At 40.4% G+C, this 16,873-nt stretch overlaps 1 protein-coding gene across 1 annotated transcript in view; it reads left to right on the top strand.

Moving 5' to 3' along the window:
* LOC142496158 (uncharacterized) overlaps positions 1 to 13,372 on the top strand; it is a 47,019-nt gene extending 33,647 nt beyond the window's left edge. The window contains exons 5-7 of the mRNA XM_075602637.1: positions 6,788 to 6,914; positions 9,196 to 9,304; positions 11,338 to 13,372. Coding sequence (XP_075458752.1) covers positions 6,788 to 6,914; positions 9,196 to 9,304; positions 11,338 to 11,574 — 473 coding nt within the window. The 3' untranslated portion in view covers positions 11,575 to 13,372. The remainder of the gene's footprint in view (positions 1 to 6,787; positions 6,915 to 9,195; positions 9,305 to 11,337) is intronic.
* Positions 13,373 to 16,873: the final 3,501 nt, after the last annotated feature.

Genomic DNA, 16,873 nt, shown 5'->3' with positions numbered 1-16,873 from the left:
ATTATTTTTGCTTTATATTTCTGAGCAGTTTGGACGGGCTCTAACGCTGCTCATCACTTTCCTGTATATTAGTGGTATTCGGGAGTGTTAATCTCGTTTGGAGGTATAAGGGAGACAGAGAAGGAAGAAGCAGGGTTGAAAAGAGAGTGGGAAGGGGAGAGGTTAGGGGAGGAAAGGTATTGAGGGGGGAAGAAGGGGGTGAGGGAGGAGATGAGGGGGAGAGGAATGGGGTTAAGGAAGGGAGAGGGGAGGCAGGAGGGGAATATCCCCATATCTCTCTGTCCAGCACATCCCCCGGTGGGCCTCTGTCCGCTGGTCTGGACATCCGTATTTCCATTAAATAGCATAAAATCTTTAATCCTTAATGATTTTTGTATTTTTTTTTTTAATTCTAGAGCCATGTGTCCCATGTCCAATAAATCTCTTCCATGGTTTGTCTCAGATGAGCTTTTAGCTTTTCCATATGCATTACTTTGTTTAATCTTTTTTCTACAGTCCTTCTAGAGGGTGGGTTAATTTTTTTCCTTGCTGCTGCAATGGAGCATCTTACTGCGGTCAGAATAAAAGAGATCAGCCGTTTCATAGGTGAAGGGAGGTGTTCTATCGGTTTGGCCAGAAGAAAAGTTAACGGATCCAGGGGAATTCTTATTTCTGTAACATCCATAATAAAATTTTGAATCATGGGCCAAAATTTTGTAATAAATGGAAATGTCCACCAAATGTGGAACATGTCTCCTCTGAGGCCGCAACCTCTCCAGCATAGATCAGGAGTTCCTGGGAATATCTGGCTCAGTCTACTAGGAGTTGGATCCCACTGAATTAATATTTTGTAGATATTTTCTTTAATTGTTGTACAAATTGACGTTTTGGCTGCCGATTCCCAGATATCCTCTGTCATCTCCATCAATCTCTACGTTCAGGTCTGCTGCCCACTTCAACATATAATTGTGGTCTGGTGTGGTTACGGACGATTCCATTCCCAGGTAAATCCTTGAAATCAGACCTCTCTGGTAGGTGCCTTTTTTACAGAGAGTTTCAAAATGTGCTAAGTTAGGGAAGTTCGCATTATGGAAAGTTGTTGTGAGGAAATGTCTTATTTGCAGAAATTTAAAATGTTGAAATTCTTGAGTCTCATATTTGCTTTGAAGTTCCTGGTAAGAGAGGATTTTTCCTTTTCCAGGAGATCTGCTACTATCTTAATATTTGTATTTTGAAAGTGGATAAATTGTCTTTGGGAGCAACCGGGTGGGAAGTCAGGGTTATTAAAAATGGAGGTTAGTTGCGAGGAAGAGGACGTCAATACATATTTCTTTTTAGTTTTAATCCAAATGTTCCACATGCACCTCATCGATCCCAGGCCAAGCCCTCCAAATCTGGGGTCTTTGGCCGTGGGGCCCACAGGGCCAAGGCTAGAGATGTAGGTCTTGAGTAAAAGGTTTCAATGGCAAGCCAGCAGCTGGGTCGCTATTCCAGATCACCACTTGTTTTAGTTGAGTGGCTTGGTAATATTTTAGCACATCAGGGACTCCCAGGCCCCCTCTCGCCCTTGATGCGAACATAACTGATCTTGGAACCATTGGTCTCTTGCCCCTCCAGATAAACTGGAAAATCCTGCTTTGTATATTTTTGAGCTCAGGGTTAGGGATACGGACAGGGAAAGTCTGAAAGCAGTAGAGCAGTCTGGGGAGTATGTTCATTTGTACTGAGGTAATTCGTCCCAACCAGGATATTTGGAATTTATCCAAGGACTGCAGTTCCTTTTTAATTTTAAATCGACAGCTTCATTAAGCCCCGGTGTTTAATAGCAGAGGCATAACAGTAAAACCCCACGAAAAAGATAGAGCAAACTAGGCAAAGAAAGATTGGTTTAGACTCAAATTGTTTTTTGTTGTTTCTCTTATATATTATATGTGTGTATTTAGACACACTGGGGGTGGAGGAGGTGATGCCCTTGCTATCCACATGCAACCTCACATAGGTGGCCAGGGAATATCCTGCACCACAAACCAAGTCCCTTGGGACCCTGGGTACTTTTCTTACCTTGGATGCTCGTCCCAAGAGGGACTAGGAGAGAATAGGTGGTGAGAAAAGGGAGCAAGCGAGAGAATAAAAGATGTTCAAGGTGTTTAGAGGCAAAAGGCAGGAGGGATACAGGACGATAGTTAGAAAGACAGGTAGGGTCAAGCTTGCTGTTTTTGAGTCATTGTTAGGGAAACAACACCTTTAATGCTTTTAATGCAATAACTTGTTCAGAAATGATTGAACTGGACATTTTTCTATTGCTGGGAGAAATTGCATAAATTAAATCCTGCACTACAGATATCTTTAAAGCAGCAATTGTATCCATGCTACAAGACTCAAAAATAAATATTGTACATTTGTGTGTAATGCTCTTTGACACTAAAACAAGAGTTCTCAATGCTGATATGGGGTTTCTTATACACTATCATAATTTTTTGTAATGTTTCTACCTACCTCTTTGTTAATTTTAATTAAACCAGAGGGAGTTGAAATGCACTCAATCCCAAAGTCATCAATAGTATAATGATAAAAAGTTCTGCAAGGTCAGAAATACAGGCAGTGAAATTGTGCACTAAAAAACAGAATGTACTCATGAGAGAGCAGACTGCTCCACAGTAAGCAGTTCAGTAGTCCTGATAGTTCCAGTAATTAAAAAGTACTTTATTCAATGAATTGTAAAATAAGTAGTGCCAACGTGTGTGTGTGTGTGTGTGTGTGTGTATGTGTGTGTGTGTGTATGTGTGTGTGTGTGTGTGTGTACGCGTGCACATCTGAAGCTGGCTGTTGTCGACCGAATCACCATAGCGGCTAACCACTAAGGCAATGCAGGGGTTAAGCAAGACTACCTTGTTTATTGCGGCAGAGGGGGTGATTGAAGGGTGTAATTGCCCCAGGGTTGGTGGTTAGGTCTACCGGGAAGGTTGTGGTAGGGGTTAACCCCTTCATTACCTTAATAGTAGTAGCCGCTATGGTAATGAAAGGGTTAACCCCCCCCCCCCCAATAAACATTACAATACAACCATCAATAGAATATATTGAACACCCCCCCCAACACATACAGTACAGTAATGGGCAGAATCCCTATTATCCATATCTGGCTAATAGCTCATTTGCCCATTTAAAAAAATAAAACATAACCAGAACATTAACCAGCGGCATATAGTAAATTCAAGTTCTACTTACCTCTTCCAGGATGAAAGCCGTCCTCATCTTCCTCTTCTTCAGTGGGCACCAACAAAAAAATAACTACTGGCCCAGTACCCCCACCTCCTCTACCCACTGATTTGCGCAGTGGCACACCAATGCCCTATAGGCATGAGCTACCACTATGCCAGTCAATATGCAACCTGCCAATCTAAAACACAAGGAACCAAAAATAAGACATTCAATTTCAACTTTAACAAAAAAAAACCCAGCAAATTAAAGACATTGCATTTCAATAAAAAAAAAAACCCTGCAAATAAAAGAAACAGCAAATAAGACATTGCATTTCAATTTTTTTTTAAAAATGCCAATGCAAATGCCAACCTAAAAAAATAAATAAATACACAATGAAATAAAATACAATACACATTTTCTTACTTTTGATGTCTTCACCCACCGAATCCGACTCCGCAACAGAAGCACCTCCTGGTCCACAATGCAATGCTCCTCTAGCAGCCACGGTGCACCGGTAAATTCTTTAAATCTTTTCTTCATCTGTAAATTGTAATCCATTTGGGGTTCTTCTTTATCTTCATCTGTTAATTGTAATCCAATTAGGGGGAGACATTTGTCTCTTCAGCTTCTTGGCATCAAATGAGACGGAACAGGCCTCACATTTGACTGACAAATGGTTTCCAGCCAATCCGATTGGTTGGAGTACCATGTGACAGTTTTGTATTATTATTATTATTATTATTATGGATGTGACATCATCCTTGGATGATGTCACATCCTCTTTAAAAAAAATGGCAGCCATCATATGGTACTTCAACCAATAGGATTGGGTGTCATCCTATTGGTGAGAAGTATCATGTGATGGCAGCCAATTTTTTAAGAGGATGTGACATCAGTCAAATGTATATAAGGCCTGTCTTGTCTCATTTGATGCCAAGAAGCCAAAGAGACAACATCTCCCCCCAATTAGATTACAGTTTACAGATGAAGATAAAGAAGAAATCCAAATGGATTATAATTTACAGATGAAGAAAATAACTAAAGAATTTACCGGTGGACCGTGGCTGCTAGAGGAGCATTGCATTGTGGACCAGGAGTTGATGCTGTAGTCGGATTTGGTGGGTGAAGACATAAAAAGTAAGAAAAACATGGATTGTATTTTATTTCATTGTGTATTTTTTTTAGGTTGTTATTTTTTTTATTGAAATGCAATGTCTTTTATTTGCTGTTTCTTTTATTTGCAGGGATTGAGAAAATACTTTGTGGTCTGAAACGTACGTCGCTCTGGAGCTTGTCTGACTGCCTGATGATTTACTGAGAAATAAATAACCTTTTTCTATTTGTGAGTGCTGCAGATTTTCTCTGCACATGCGCATTCAGGCTAACATCAGTGTTATGTTGTCTATCTCCTTGCGCATGCACAGAATGCATCTGTATGATCGGCTGTATACAGGCTGCGCGACTACCTTGTAGACTATAAGAGGTTTGAATCTCCTTATATATATTTGTTTCTGTATTGCGATCTTTTGTTTCTGTATTGCGATCTGTGTATCCCGTTATGAGCATGCACATTAGTATAATTACAGTGATACTAGATGTATTAATCTGCGCAAGCGCTATTGAGGTTGCCGATCGCGTTACCATGGCAATGTATGCTTTTAAATAGTTTCGATTTCTTCTACTTGCAAAAATGTCGCTGATGAAGCTCCGTTGCTGGAGGGAAACGTGCGTAGGGCTACGTAGTGATGTCATCAGCCTCCGTTATGGAGCTGTTTTAGTTTTTGAGTTACGAATCAGAGCATTTAGATTTAGTTTATCATACCATACTATTTTGATATTAATGACAGGAGGTAGATTAAGTCTACTTAGCGCCACCTTATGATGGGTTCTATGATCAACTTATACTAGAGTCCGTGCTGAATCTGTCACGTGTACTCAGCACAAACTGGACATGACCGCGAGGCAGAGGGACCAGGCTACAACCCCCGCCTACAACCGAGGGACCAGGTCCAGATTGCAGAGTCAGGGTCATATAGCCGGGTCAGGATAGGAGACGTAGGTAGGTCGTGGTACTTGCCGTGGTCAGGGATTGGAGAAAGAAGAGTAGTCGTGATCCGTAGCCGTGGTCAAGGAGAGGAGAGAGCGGGAGCCCAGAGGTAAGCCGAGGTCCAGGGATGCAGATGAGAGAAGTCCAGGTACAAGCAGAGGTCACAACAAGATCAGAGAAGGCACACTAATAGGCAACGATCAATGCAGCAAGCAACACACAGAGACAATAGTTTATGCTTAGCAATCAGCAGAGGGCTTATTGGGCATAAAAAGGAACAGGAGCCAATAGGGAGACCTCAGGAGTAGTGATGTCACACATAGGTAGAGAACCGATAGGAGGACGCTGGGTGGACACCAAGTGAGACACAGCTGAATTCAATCTTACCATTACCTGGCGCGCAACATTCGCATGCATGAGAAGCGTGGCGTGCGTGTGTATGAGGAGCGCGGCGTCCACTCTGCCGGCGAGCCTGCTCGCCGTGATGACGTAACGAGGAGGGGGATCCGAAATCTCCTTACTGACGCGGCGTGTGCGTGCAGAAGGGGGTCCGCGCGCGTTCCTGGTAGTGGCGTGTGACGCACCCGGGGGGCGGAGTCGAGCCGCAGGGCTGACAGAATCACAGTCTTATTTGTAAGTCTGGATTAAAACTTGAAATTCGGTCATCCTTTTTTATTTATGGATGGTTATGTACTGCTAAATGTAATTTACTAGTGGTGTGAGGGGGTTGCCATTTTATGGTCACCTTTGTTAACCACCTACACTAGATATAAATCAACACTCTCTAAGGCAGTACACTGCTCCTGTTATATCCCTTTCCCCCCTTTGGGATAAAGGGTTGTCCATGGTATAATGTAATATCAGTTGCACCTTATTAGACCTAAAAATTATTATTAATGGAGGTCTTTTGATCACCTGTGTTTATAGGTGCATTACTGAGTTCTGTCTCTGTTCTTTGATGGTTATTTTCATCACCGCTGAATTTACCTCTAACTCCCTACCACCTGATAAGTATTATACTGTACTGTATTATACTGTATCTGAGTGTTTATTTAGTTGGGGCTAGTGGTACAGTATTTCGTCTCACTATTGTTATCTTGATTTTTTTAATTACTGTTACACTCACACTCGGTAATATATGTTTTAAGTAATACTGTACTATTAAAAGTTCAATTATAATTGTTAGTGGTGTGCATTTAAGTGAAATTTTCTTTGAGCACACTATCTAGTGAGCTTGCCATTTTACTGATTCACTTTCAGTTCACAGTTTGCACCAACTCATTATAATTATCGATTATTTAATTTATTAATTAGTATGGTTTGTAGTTGATCACTCCATATCACCACTGCCTTGAGTCTGATGAAGGCCATAATGGACAGAAATGTTGGTCTGACGCCATGTAAGGAATACACTTGTATGTTTTTGTTCAGTATTTGTAGTGCCCTGTTGCTGTTTGTCTCCTTTTTACATTTTCTTTCCTTTTTAGTACCTCCTTTTGGTGTGCATTACCCGCTTTTATTTTTGTCTACTTTAAAACATGGTGTCACATTCTTTTGCAGATGATCTGACACAGCACGTCCGAGTGAAACATATAGAAGCCTCCAATGGGAAACCGCCATTGCTTCAGCTCTGTGAGTTCTGCGGTCAAGCCGTCAAGCATTACAAGAGCCACAAAATCTTTTGCAGGTACAGATAAAGTCAGAAACTGTGCACTTGAACAAGAAATCTACAAGGTTTCTAAAGCTCTAAACATTATACAATAATTGCAGTACCTCTATGAAGACCTCTAATGCTAGTCCCATAAAAGCCATCACAACCTACAATAAATCTACATTTCTCCATGACTAATATGGCTACTAGAACTTAGCATTATTCCAAAGGTTACATTTTCATCAGGCCTTGAAGATGCAATCCCACGTAGCCGGACAGAAACACCCTTTGTAAAGAATAACAGTCTAATCGGCTTTGCTAAAGCAATCTAACAAGCTATGATTTTTGCTGCGTTCATTTTTATAGAAATCGATGAGTTTAATTTCTTAGTGGTCACTGAATAGAGAAGTGTTTGTCAATATGGTGTTTTCTTTACACTTCTCCAACTCGGTCCTTATCAGAGAGACAAAGATATGGGGAGGGAGAGATGGGGCTCTTGCTGTACAAGCACTTGCTAAACACACCGCGACAGACAAAAGGGAGTACTCAGAGGAACTCAAACGCTTCCCAAGTCTCTGCTCACCCAACTATAAGGCTGCTTCCACGTTAGCACTGAGCCCGCAGCGCTTGCCGAGTTTACTTCTAGCAATCTTGATCCTCACGGCCCCGCTCATGCGGCGTGTGCGCTCGTGCGTAGGCACGTAAGCTCTCCCAAGCTTGGCGCTTGGGAGACAAGGGAGCTTGAATTTGGAGCGCAGAAACCCTGCTCTGACCAATGGGGAGAGAGAGGCAGTATAGGCTAGCAGACAGAGCGGAGAGAGGTGGAAGAGGAGGGGGGGGGAGCAGTGGAGAGGGGGAGAGAGCGGTGGAAGGGGGCGGGTGTGGAGAGGTGGAAGGGGGAGGAGCGGAGAGAGGTGAAAGGGGGGAGTGGAGAGGTGTTGAAGGGGGTGAGAGCAGAGAGGGGGAGAGGGAAGGTTTGGAGAGGATGGAAGGGGGAGAGGAGGGAAGGGTAGAAAGGAGAGAATGGAGGGACAAAGACACACAAGCCCAGATCCAGCCAAGGACACGCCCCCTCCCTTAATAGCCACGCCCTCCCCCCACCCCACTCTAAAATTATTGCAGGACAGCCGAGCGCTCATGCTTGGAGAGTTAGTGACGTCACCGCTCTCAAGCATGAGCGAACTCAGCGGCAGCAGGGCCGCAGCCTTACCCCTTCAACATGACACTGGCATTAATACACTTCGGTCAAAGGAGGAATATAACCTTTTTATAAAACATGGACATGCCATGAAGTCGTTTTAATTGTTTTTTAAAGCATTTTAAAATGTGCCCAGGTATTTTAGGTAAGAAAGCCTTATTTGCTAAACAGTGCCAATGTCATTGAAAAGGTTTGTTTTTCTAATGTATGTGCCCCTTAAAGACTAATAGCTTGGCCATAGTGATTTTTGGCTTTCTATGCATCATCATAATAAATAGGACAGTGCAGAAGGCAGATGTAATAAGATATAGGGGAATAATTGTGAGAACTTCTCATAGCCTTGCCACTAGAGTTGTCTAATGGAATCAACTTTCAAGCATGGAGCTGCCTGATTGGCTCACATTGTTGTCCTGGATGTCTGCCTTACTAGTGCCTAGTTCAGTGTTTTTCAACAGGGGTTCATAGGAACCTTTTGGTTCCCTGGGCATATCTAATTGGTTCCCTTCTATGAAAATTGTACCAATTACAGAAGAATTTACAATGCATCTGTGATCTCAGACGCGCTATTAGAGAGAGTTAGGGTTCCTTACAATGCATCTGATCTCAGACACGCTATTAGAGAGGGTTTGGGTTCCACTGAATTTCACAATATAATTATAGGGTTCCTTAACAAAAAAAAGATTGAAAACCACCTCCTTAGTTCCATTTGTTTCCTTTCATCCATTAGTATTATTTGCAGATTTCATTGGAAAAGAGCTGTGTAGCAAAGCAAACAAAACAAGAATATATTTAAAATAATTTACTGTTCCAATGTAATTGTAACCCATAATGTAAAAATGTACAGCGTCATGATTACTAAAGAAATTAAAAAAATTACTTTGCAACGATTGCAAAATTGTATATACAGGTAATTTCAATGTTCTATCACTAAAGGCCCCAGTTCTTAGAAACGTTTGAGAGAGATAATTATATGTAAAAAAAGTGTTTAATAACATAATTCGAGGAAAAACTGCAATAACCCTGTAAGACTTTTTTAATTTAACATTTTCTACATTAAGTTGAATGGCCCTTTGGATATTTACGGTTTTCTTTCATGATTCTTCCTGCTCTGTTGTATAGCGGCATAAAGAAATTTAAGTGCGACTTCTGCATGCAAACGTTCCACCGCATATCTGAACTGAAACGCCACACGTGGACCCATACTGGAGAACTTCCCTATCGTTGTAAAGTGAGTATTGAAGGCCAAAGAAATTTGGGCTGGACTTGGCTTTGGATAGAACTGGTTAATGCAATGAATCCCTTTAGCACCATAAGTGGCAACACAGTTTGCATTTATTTTTGTTTTAATAGATGTAGCTTTGAGGAAATGTAATTACCTAAGCTGACAATTGATACATTCTCTAAATCGTAATCGATCGGCCACTTAATTTAAAAAAGGATGTGCTGTGCTTTTGTTAATGGTTGCTATAGCAACCAAAGGAAGCGCTAAGCAGCAATCCTGCTTTTTTTTTTTTTTTTTTACATTTTAGTGTTATAAGTTTGAAGCAGGGGTCCCCGGAGCTGAACTGTATGAATTTCAGCTCTGAGGACCCCCTGCTTCCTGAGATACTTACCTCCATAGGGGTTATACCAGTAGCAGCTCCAGCTGGGCTGTGTGGGGCTATCGAAATGGCGGATGTTATGCTCCTGATATAAGGAAACTGCTGCACACCTAAATATATCAAATAAATAAGATACAAATACCGGTGCTCCTGGTTCAGGATTCTCCGTGATAATCCAATATTCAGCAAAAGGTATAAAGAACAGGGCTCCACGGATTGTAAATACACTATTTATTGCCAACAGAATAACTTGACGTTCCGGCCACACATGGCCTTTCGCAGAAGTAAAATTCTGCTTTTGAGAAAGGCCATGTGTGGCTGAAACGTCAAGTCATTCTGTTGGCAATAAATAGTGTATTTAAAATCCGTGGAGCCCTGTTCTTTATACCTTTCGGATTTAAAGCTCCGACATCACATGGACCAATAAGAAGGTGTGACGGCTTCCTATTGGCCTGCGTGACCGGGAGCTTTAAACCTGCAGAGCTGCTACCGGCACCCCCTACGGAGGTAAGAATCCCATGGAGCAGGGTGTCCCCGGAGCTAAAATTAACACGGTTCAGCTTCGGAGATCCTCTGCTTCAAACTTTTTTTTTTTTAAACAAATGTTCTGTTTCTTTAATACATTCAAACTCATTAAAGTGCATGGGGATGGGAATAAAAAATGGATTAAGTATTATCTAATACTAAACAACTGATGTATTAAAAAAATACATAAAGGATTTTGAATATATCTTAATACATTAAAAAGGAATATGTAGGGTGGGGACATAAAAACTAATGGAATAAGTATTATCTAATGCAATGGATTTATAAAGAAAACAAATAGGATTTTGAATGTATTGCTGCTTTACGCGTCATGAAAAATCCTTGCAAAGCAAGTGGTTAATAATACCAAATTGGATGCGATTTGTGATGCAGAATTCTTTGCTTGTTCTAAATGGAAGTTCAGGTGCCACCTTAAATGTAGGATTTGTAAGAAAACACTACTGTACTTCATAAACAGCATACCCTGTATGCATACAGTATACCTGTAACGATTACACGTGCACACCGGTGTTTACAGCTGTATATATTGATATTGGCATGTCCTAAAGATTGGTTTATTGTTTAGCCTCATAGTTCGAAAATGCAATATGGTGCAAAAGATTGAGTAATTATACTGACGTGAATAGAAATCCTATATTTACATGTGTAGTCATTATAAACAGTGGTAGGATTCCAACAATAGTGACTTTCAAAAAAGCAGTTCATACAATAATTAATGACATATTTCACAATTGTAGATAAATGTGTAGCCTAACAATTGATAATACATAGTTACTATAACTATTATGACAGTCAGAGTTTAAGGTCATTGTCACATTTTGCATACAGAAGGACTGGTTAACACTGTTTTTACATACTGTATTAATCAGGACGTAGTCATTTGAATGGGATTTACTTCACCTCTTACATCTGACAGGCATTTCTTTTTATAAAATCTGTGTTTACCAGATGTATCACATACAAATTCCTGCTTTTGTCAAACTTGTACAAGTTATTTGAAGCCCATAAAACACAAGTACACAAGTGTCCTTTGACCATGCCTTTGTAATTCTGAGATTTATATTTTTTGTGACTGATTGCGAATGATTTCCTGTATTCATGTTTTGTCACTCAGATCTGCGGGAAGGGCTGCAGGCATCCCAGCAACCTGAAGAAGCACATCCGTACTGTGCACAAGGCGGACATGCGGGTACAAATCAACAGAGAACACGCATCTCCCAGATTCTACAAAAATAAGAGGTCCCCAACAAAATTCCCAGGACAGATTCTCCAGTCAACTTTGCCTACTAACCTCTCCATGATGCAGTCACTGCCAGGAATTGATTCACACCAAGTGGTGCAAAGCATCTAATCAGTTTCTCCTGTCTCTCTTTCTTTCATCTCCATCACTGGAGATCACCCAGCCAATGATTTTACCTCTTATAACTCAGAACACTCCTCCTGAGACTGCTGGCCCTGTGTAACAAAGACACAAACTAAAAGGCACAATATATCTTTTACGGTCTGCTCTCTAGTTCAATACTAGGGGGAATTCACTCAAGGTCGATTTGAATGGAAAAAAATTGGCATCAGTATATAACAGCAATTTTATTTATTGTTCTATTCACTAAAGCCATATCACAAGCGTTAAAGCAGCGATACGGGCTTTTTGCCACAGAAATATGTAGGTGTTATATTTTTTTAACAGCCTCGTATGCAAACGAGGAATTCACATGCTATTCACTAAACTCCGCTACCTGGCAATATCGTGTTACCGCCAAAAAATAGCACTAATTTATATCACCTACATATATCATGTCAAGATCAGACTAACCAACCTAGAATAGATTATAGAAATTCATAATAATGTTGAACCCATGTCTAGCTGGCCTCTTGGGCTACGAAAGACGGAATATTTGCCCATATGGATGTTATGCTTTTTGTGTTTTATTTGTAGGGTGTTTTTTTGTTTTATTTTAACCTAAAGGTATTCCTTTGAAATGCATTGGTAGTCTTAGGCATCAGGGCGTTACATTATTTTCCGACATATGGTTTTGTATCCAATAGTAATAATAACTTTATTTCATATTGCGCTTTCCTCCCAATGAGACTCAAAGCGCTTCACAATTACCGTATAGTGTGCGATACACAGCACATAGGAATTTTTACATAAACACTCCCTGCCCCGTAGAGTTTACAATCTATGATTTTGGTGCCTGAGGCACAGGGAGATAAAGTGACTTGCCCAAGGTCACAAGGTGCTGACACCGGGAATTGAACCAGGTTCCCCTGCTTCAAACTCCGTATCGTTGTTACCAGTCAGTGTCTTTACAGAACCATTCCTTCTCCATAGTTGAAAAGTGACCCCTCACCACTTGAATTGCAGCACTATTGTGGATTAACACAGATTTCTATGCATTAACACTTGATTGTGTCGATAGCGTTATTTAACGCAGAGTCAACACAATTTTCAGGTATGCAAATAGATATCGCAGCCCATTTATGAATAAATAATTATTGGTTAATATGGCGATAATTTTAAAAATGATTTCCCATTTTTTATGTTAACATAGCAATATCAAGGTTTAGTGAATCTTGCCCTGAGACTCGAATAAAGGAGATTAGATTTCCATCAATCTGCTATGAGTTATGTATGGACCATTCCTCCATTATGATGTCTTGTCCTCTCAAGGCAACAATACTGCATTCCCCCCTTTTTTTTCTTCTTCTTCTTTGCATATGTAAAGCCTGTGGCAATGTATAATTCTACATTCTCACCTAAACTAGCAATCGTTTGGTGCTCCTCTTATAAATGTCAAAAGATCCTGAGAGTGTGACTAACATAATGGCTGCCTTTCAGTTTCAATCAATCCTTCAGTCACTGTAACTAAGCAGCTACAATGTATCCTTATATTGTAAGGTAACATTGTCTATGGTTACAGTTTGCAGCTCAAACTGCTGGGAATATTGGCAACAAATCATCACAAACAGGAAAGTGTTGCAAAGATATTGCACTGCTTGGGAGGTGGGCTAAAACCTGCTATAGAATTCAGATGATCTTTTAAAATGTATTCAACGCTTAATGTCATTTTTAATCATACTTTGTTTTTTAAATGCAGTAAGTATTGTCTAATACTACAGAACTGATTTATTAAAAAAACATAAGATTTCACGTTTTCCTGCTTCAATTTAGTCTAAACCGTGTCTAGTATTTCTATTAATACTCTTGGCCAGGCGTCCCCAATCTTTTTGTACCCAAGGGCACACTTGAGAGTTCAGGACAGAGTGGTGGGCACCAACCAATTAGTGTGTGCGCACACACAACAAAATAGACTTACCTTGGGGGGAGGCCTTCAGTGCCACACCGGTCCTGCTCGCGGATTCGGAAGTTGTACCTGACTTCCAGCATATGAGAGAGGCATGCAGCAGCTGTCGGCGGCACTGTGGTCAGCCACTCACTGGCAGCCGGCGAGCTACCAGTACCTAGTGATCGATGTGTTGGAGACCCCTTATCTACGCCGTATTATCAACTGGTTGGCCAGTCAGTCGCAGGCACCCACAAAAGGCTTGGTGGGTGCCAAGGGTCTGCGAGTACTGCGTTGGGGACCTCTGCTCTTGGCAGTGACAACATCCAGTGGCAATAGGATACTTAGGTTCACCATAAGTAAAGAAGAATTTTTTATTACTTGTTTTACATTCTCTACCTAAAAATATCAGTAGGTGATTTCCACTTGTCAATCTTTAAAGGTTTAAGAGCCCTAAGCTAAACATTATGTACTTTATATTATTCCTGTAGCCATTTTCTGAACATTATAAAAAAAAATTCACTTTTCACATTCAGTTGAGCAGATGCACGCACTGCATGGATTTGCCTTTAATGGAAGCAGACTTATTCTGTAAATCCAGAACCACTAAATCTAGGGTAATTAGCCCCTGTCAGATTGTAACGATGCTCGTCTCAAGCAGGAAACGGATCCGCAGGGCTGAAGTAGGAAGGTGAAAGAACCGACCTGAGCCGAGGGACAGAGTCCTCATAGAGTAGTGAGTCATAAGCCGAAGGTCAGGGCTGGCAGCAGAGTTGCATAGTCGGTGTGGATGCAGAGGTTGAGGCAGGCTGAAATCAAAGGTTAGTCGAGGTATGTGAGCCAGGTCTGGTAACGTGAAGACAATAGGAAAGCGCTTTGCATGTACTCAGCATGAACTGAAACTTTGCAACTTCCTACTCACAGGGCTGTCCTTTCAAAGGAATTTGTCAGGAGCAAAAATGGACGATCCAGCCACAGAGGGCGAGCAAGAGCAAAATCCTGAACCGGAATGTGAAAACCCGCAAAGGATTTTGCCAAACCTCATACAGATATGTTTATTTTTTTATTAATTTAACCTATGTTATTTTCCTTCTAATGTTAAGGAAATAATTAAAAAAGGAAAAGGACAAACAAAATGGCGTATGATTCACATCTCGGTTAAGAATGTGGGTAAGGATCCCACGACATCTCTCACAAAAGAAAAAAATGATTACTTCATAAAAATTCATTTTTTCATTCCTCGATTTAAGTCTTAATAACTTTATACTGCATTAAAAAATTGCATGCGTTCCTTCTAGCCAATTTCTTTCTGAATATTATTGTGGGCTGTTCATTAGAAATATACCACTAAAACAATATAGTATAAAATGTTCAATTACATGTTTGTAAACCATACAGTTCGGAGAGGAAGGGGTTGTTTATGCTTTGTGGACGGCAGAGAGCTGTGAATTCATTATTAATGCGTAATTTATCCCAACTTCTGGATAATTCTTTACATACCAATTTGGAGCATGCAAAAATTGTCATTTGTATCCACTCCTTGATGATTTCATAGCCTTTTATCTCTTTTAGTACTTCCCAAACAAGCTTTTCTTTGCTTCTTTTTAATTGGGAAGTACTTGTCTCTCTGGCAAGTGTCCAACAATATGACATGTAACTTTTACAAAACCCATGAGTTTGCTGTGGTTATATCTATTAATATACAGTCATGTGAAAAAGAAAGTACACCCTCTTTGAATTCCATGGTTTTACATATCAGGACATAATAACAATCATCTGTTCCTTAGCAGGTCTACAAATTAGGTAAATACAATATCAGATGAACAACAACACATGACATATTACACCGTGTCATGATTTATGTAACAAAAATAAAGCCAAAATGGAGAATATATATATATATTCTGGAATGAATCTGCAAAGCCTTATTTTTGTGTTGTTGCACAGCCTCAGCAGACTATGTGGTATTTAGTGGTATTGAATTTTTTTTTTTTTAAACATGTATGACATATGAAATTAAGAATTATTACATAAGGTTTGGTTGAGGCTGCTGCTGCTGCTGCTGCTGCTACATTTATACATTACATACTATTTAGGCTGGGAGTGGCAGTATTTCTACCTCCTGTTTCGATTTCTTTATACTCCGTGGAAAAGATTCATGTAAAGACGTCTTGTGGATTCGGATTGAAGTTGAATCTGTCAACTGTCTCTTTAGACTCCATTTGGCCGAGACCCAACGACGGATTTTGAAGAATCTGGATGGCCTTGAAGAAGCAATTCAGGTTGCATTGCTTGGGTTTTTTGTGTGTATTTTGTATAGGATTGAAGCAGAACGACGACTCCGGACTTGATCTCATTCATTTCAGCTCCGGGGACCCCCTGCTTCCAGAGATACTTACCTCCTTAGGTGCTGCCGATATTTCTGAGTAAGTTTAAATGTCCCGGTCATGCGTGCCAATAGGAATCTGCAACTGATGACATCACAGCTTCCTATTGGTCCGCAGGATGCGGGACATTAAAAAGCCACAATTTTGTTAGACAAGTTACACCAGTTTCCTGGCTGCAGATACCGGTACCCGTACAGAGGTAAGTATCTCTCAAAGAATGTGGTCACCAGAGCTGAAATGAATGGGGCTCATTTTAGGATTGAAGCAGGGTGTCAAAAAAACAAGCAATGCAACCCGGGATGGTTGCTTTAAAATGAGGCAATCCAAAGTTTTTTTTCACTAAAATGACTTCTATCTTCTTGTCACATTCTGTCTTTCTCCTTGAATCACATCATGTTTATGACTGTACATGTATAATAATAATAATATGTATGGTGCAAATTTGGTAGTGCATAGCCAGGGCAAAGATAAGGTTGCAGACCTGTCTGAGACATGCAACTGTACCCACAAGTGGTATTTTTATTTGCTGTGCACTGTATGGTGGTGGAGTTTTGCAACTTTTTTACCCACCATAACTTTTTTAACGTGTTACTATGGTTACAAATGGCATTAGAAACTAATAAGAGATGTTATAATGGTGTTGATGAGCATGGTCAGCGAATAGAACTAGTCATCATTTTGACTGATCTCAAAGCATAGGAATGTCACCATTTACACTTGTATTTTCTTTATTTGCTGAACAAAGCAAAATATGTATTTCAAGTACCCCCAGCACTGCAGAAGGTTAAGAATAGTTAAAGCAGCAAAACATGTGAAATCTTATGGGGGTGGGGGGTTAAATCAGTATAAATGTAGTATTAGACTGGTTTTTTTTTTATAATTATTTAATAATCTCTTAATACCATTTTTTTGTTTTAAAGCATCCTTTGATTTCTATAGCAGGTTTTAACCCACCTCCCCAGCAGTGCAAGATCTTTGC

The sequence above is a fragment of the Ascaphus truei genome, chromosome 1, assembly GCF_040206685.1.
Source record: "Ascaphus truei isolate aAscTru1 chromosome 1, aAscTru1.hap1, whole genome shotgun sequence".
NCBI classification, from domain to species: Eukaryota; Metazoa; Chordata; class Amphibia; order Anura; family Ascaphidae; genus Ascaphus; species Ascaphus truei.
This window is presented reverse-complemented; position numbering and strand designations above follow the sequence as displayed.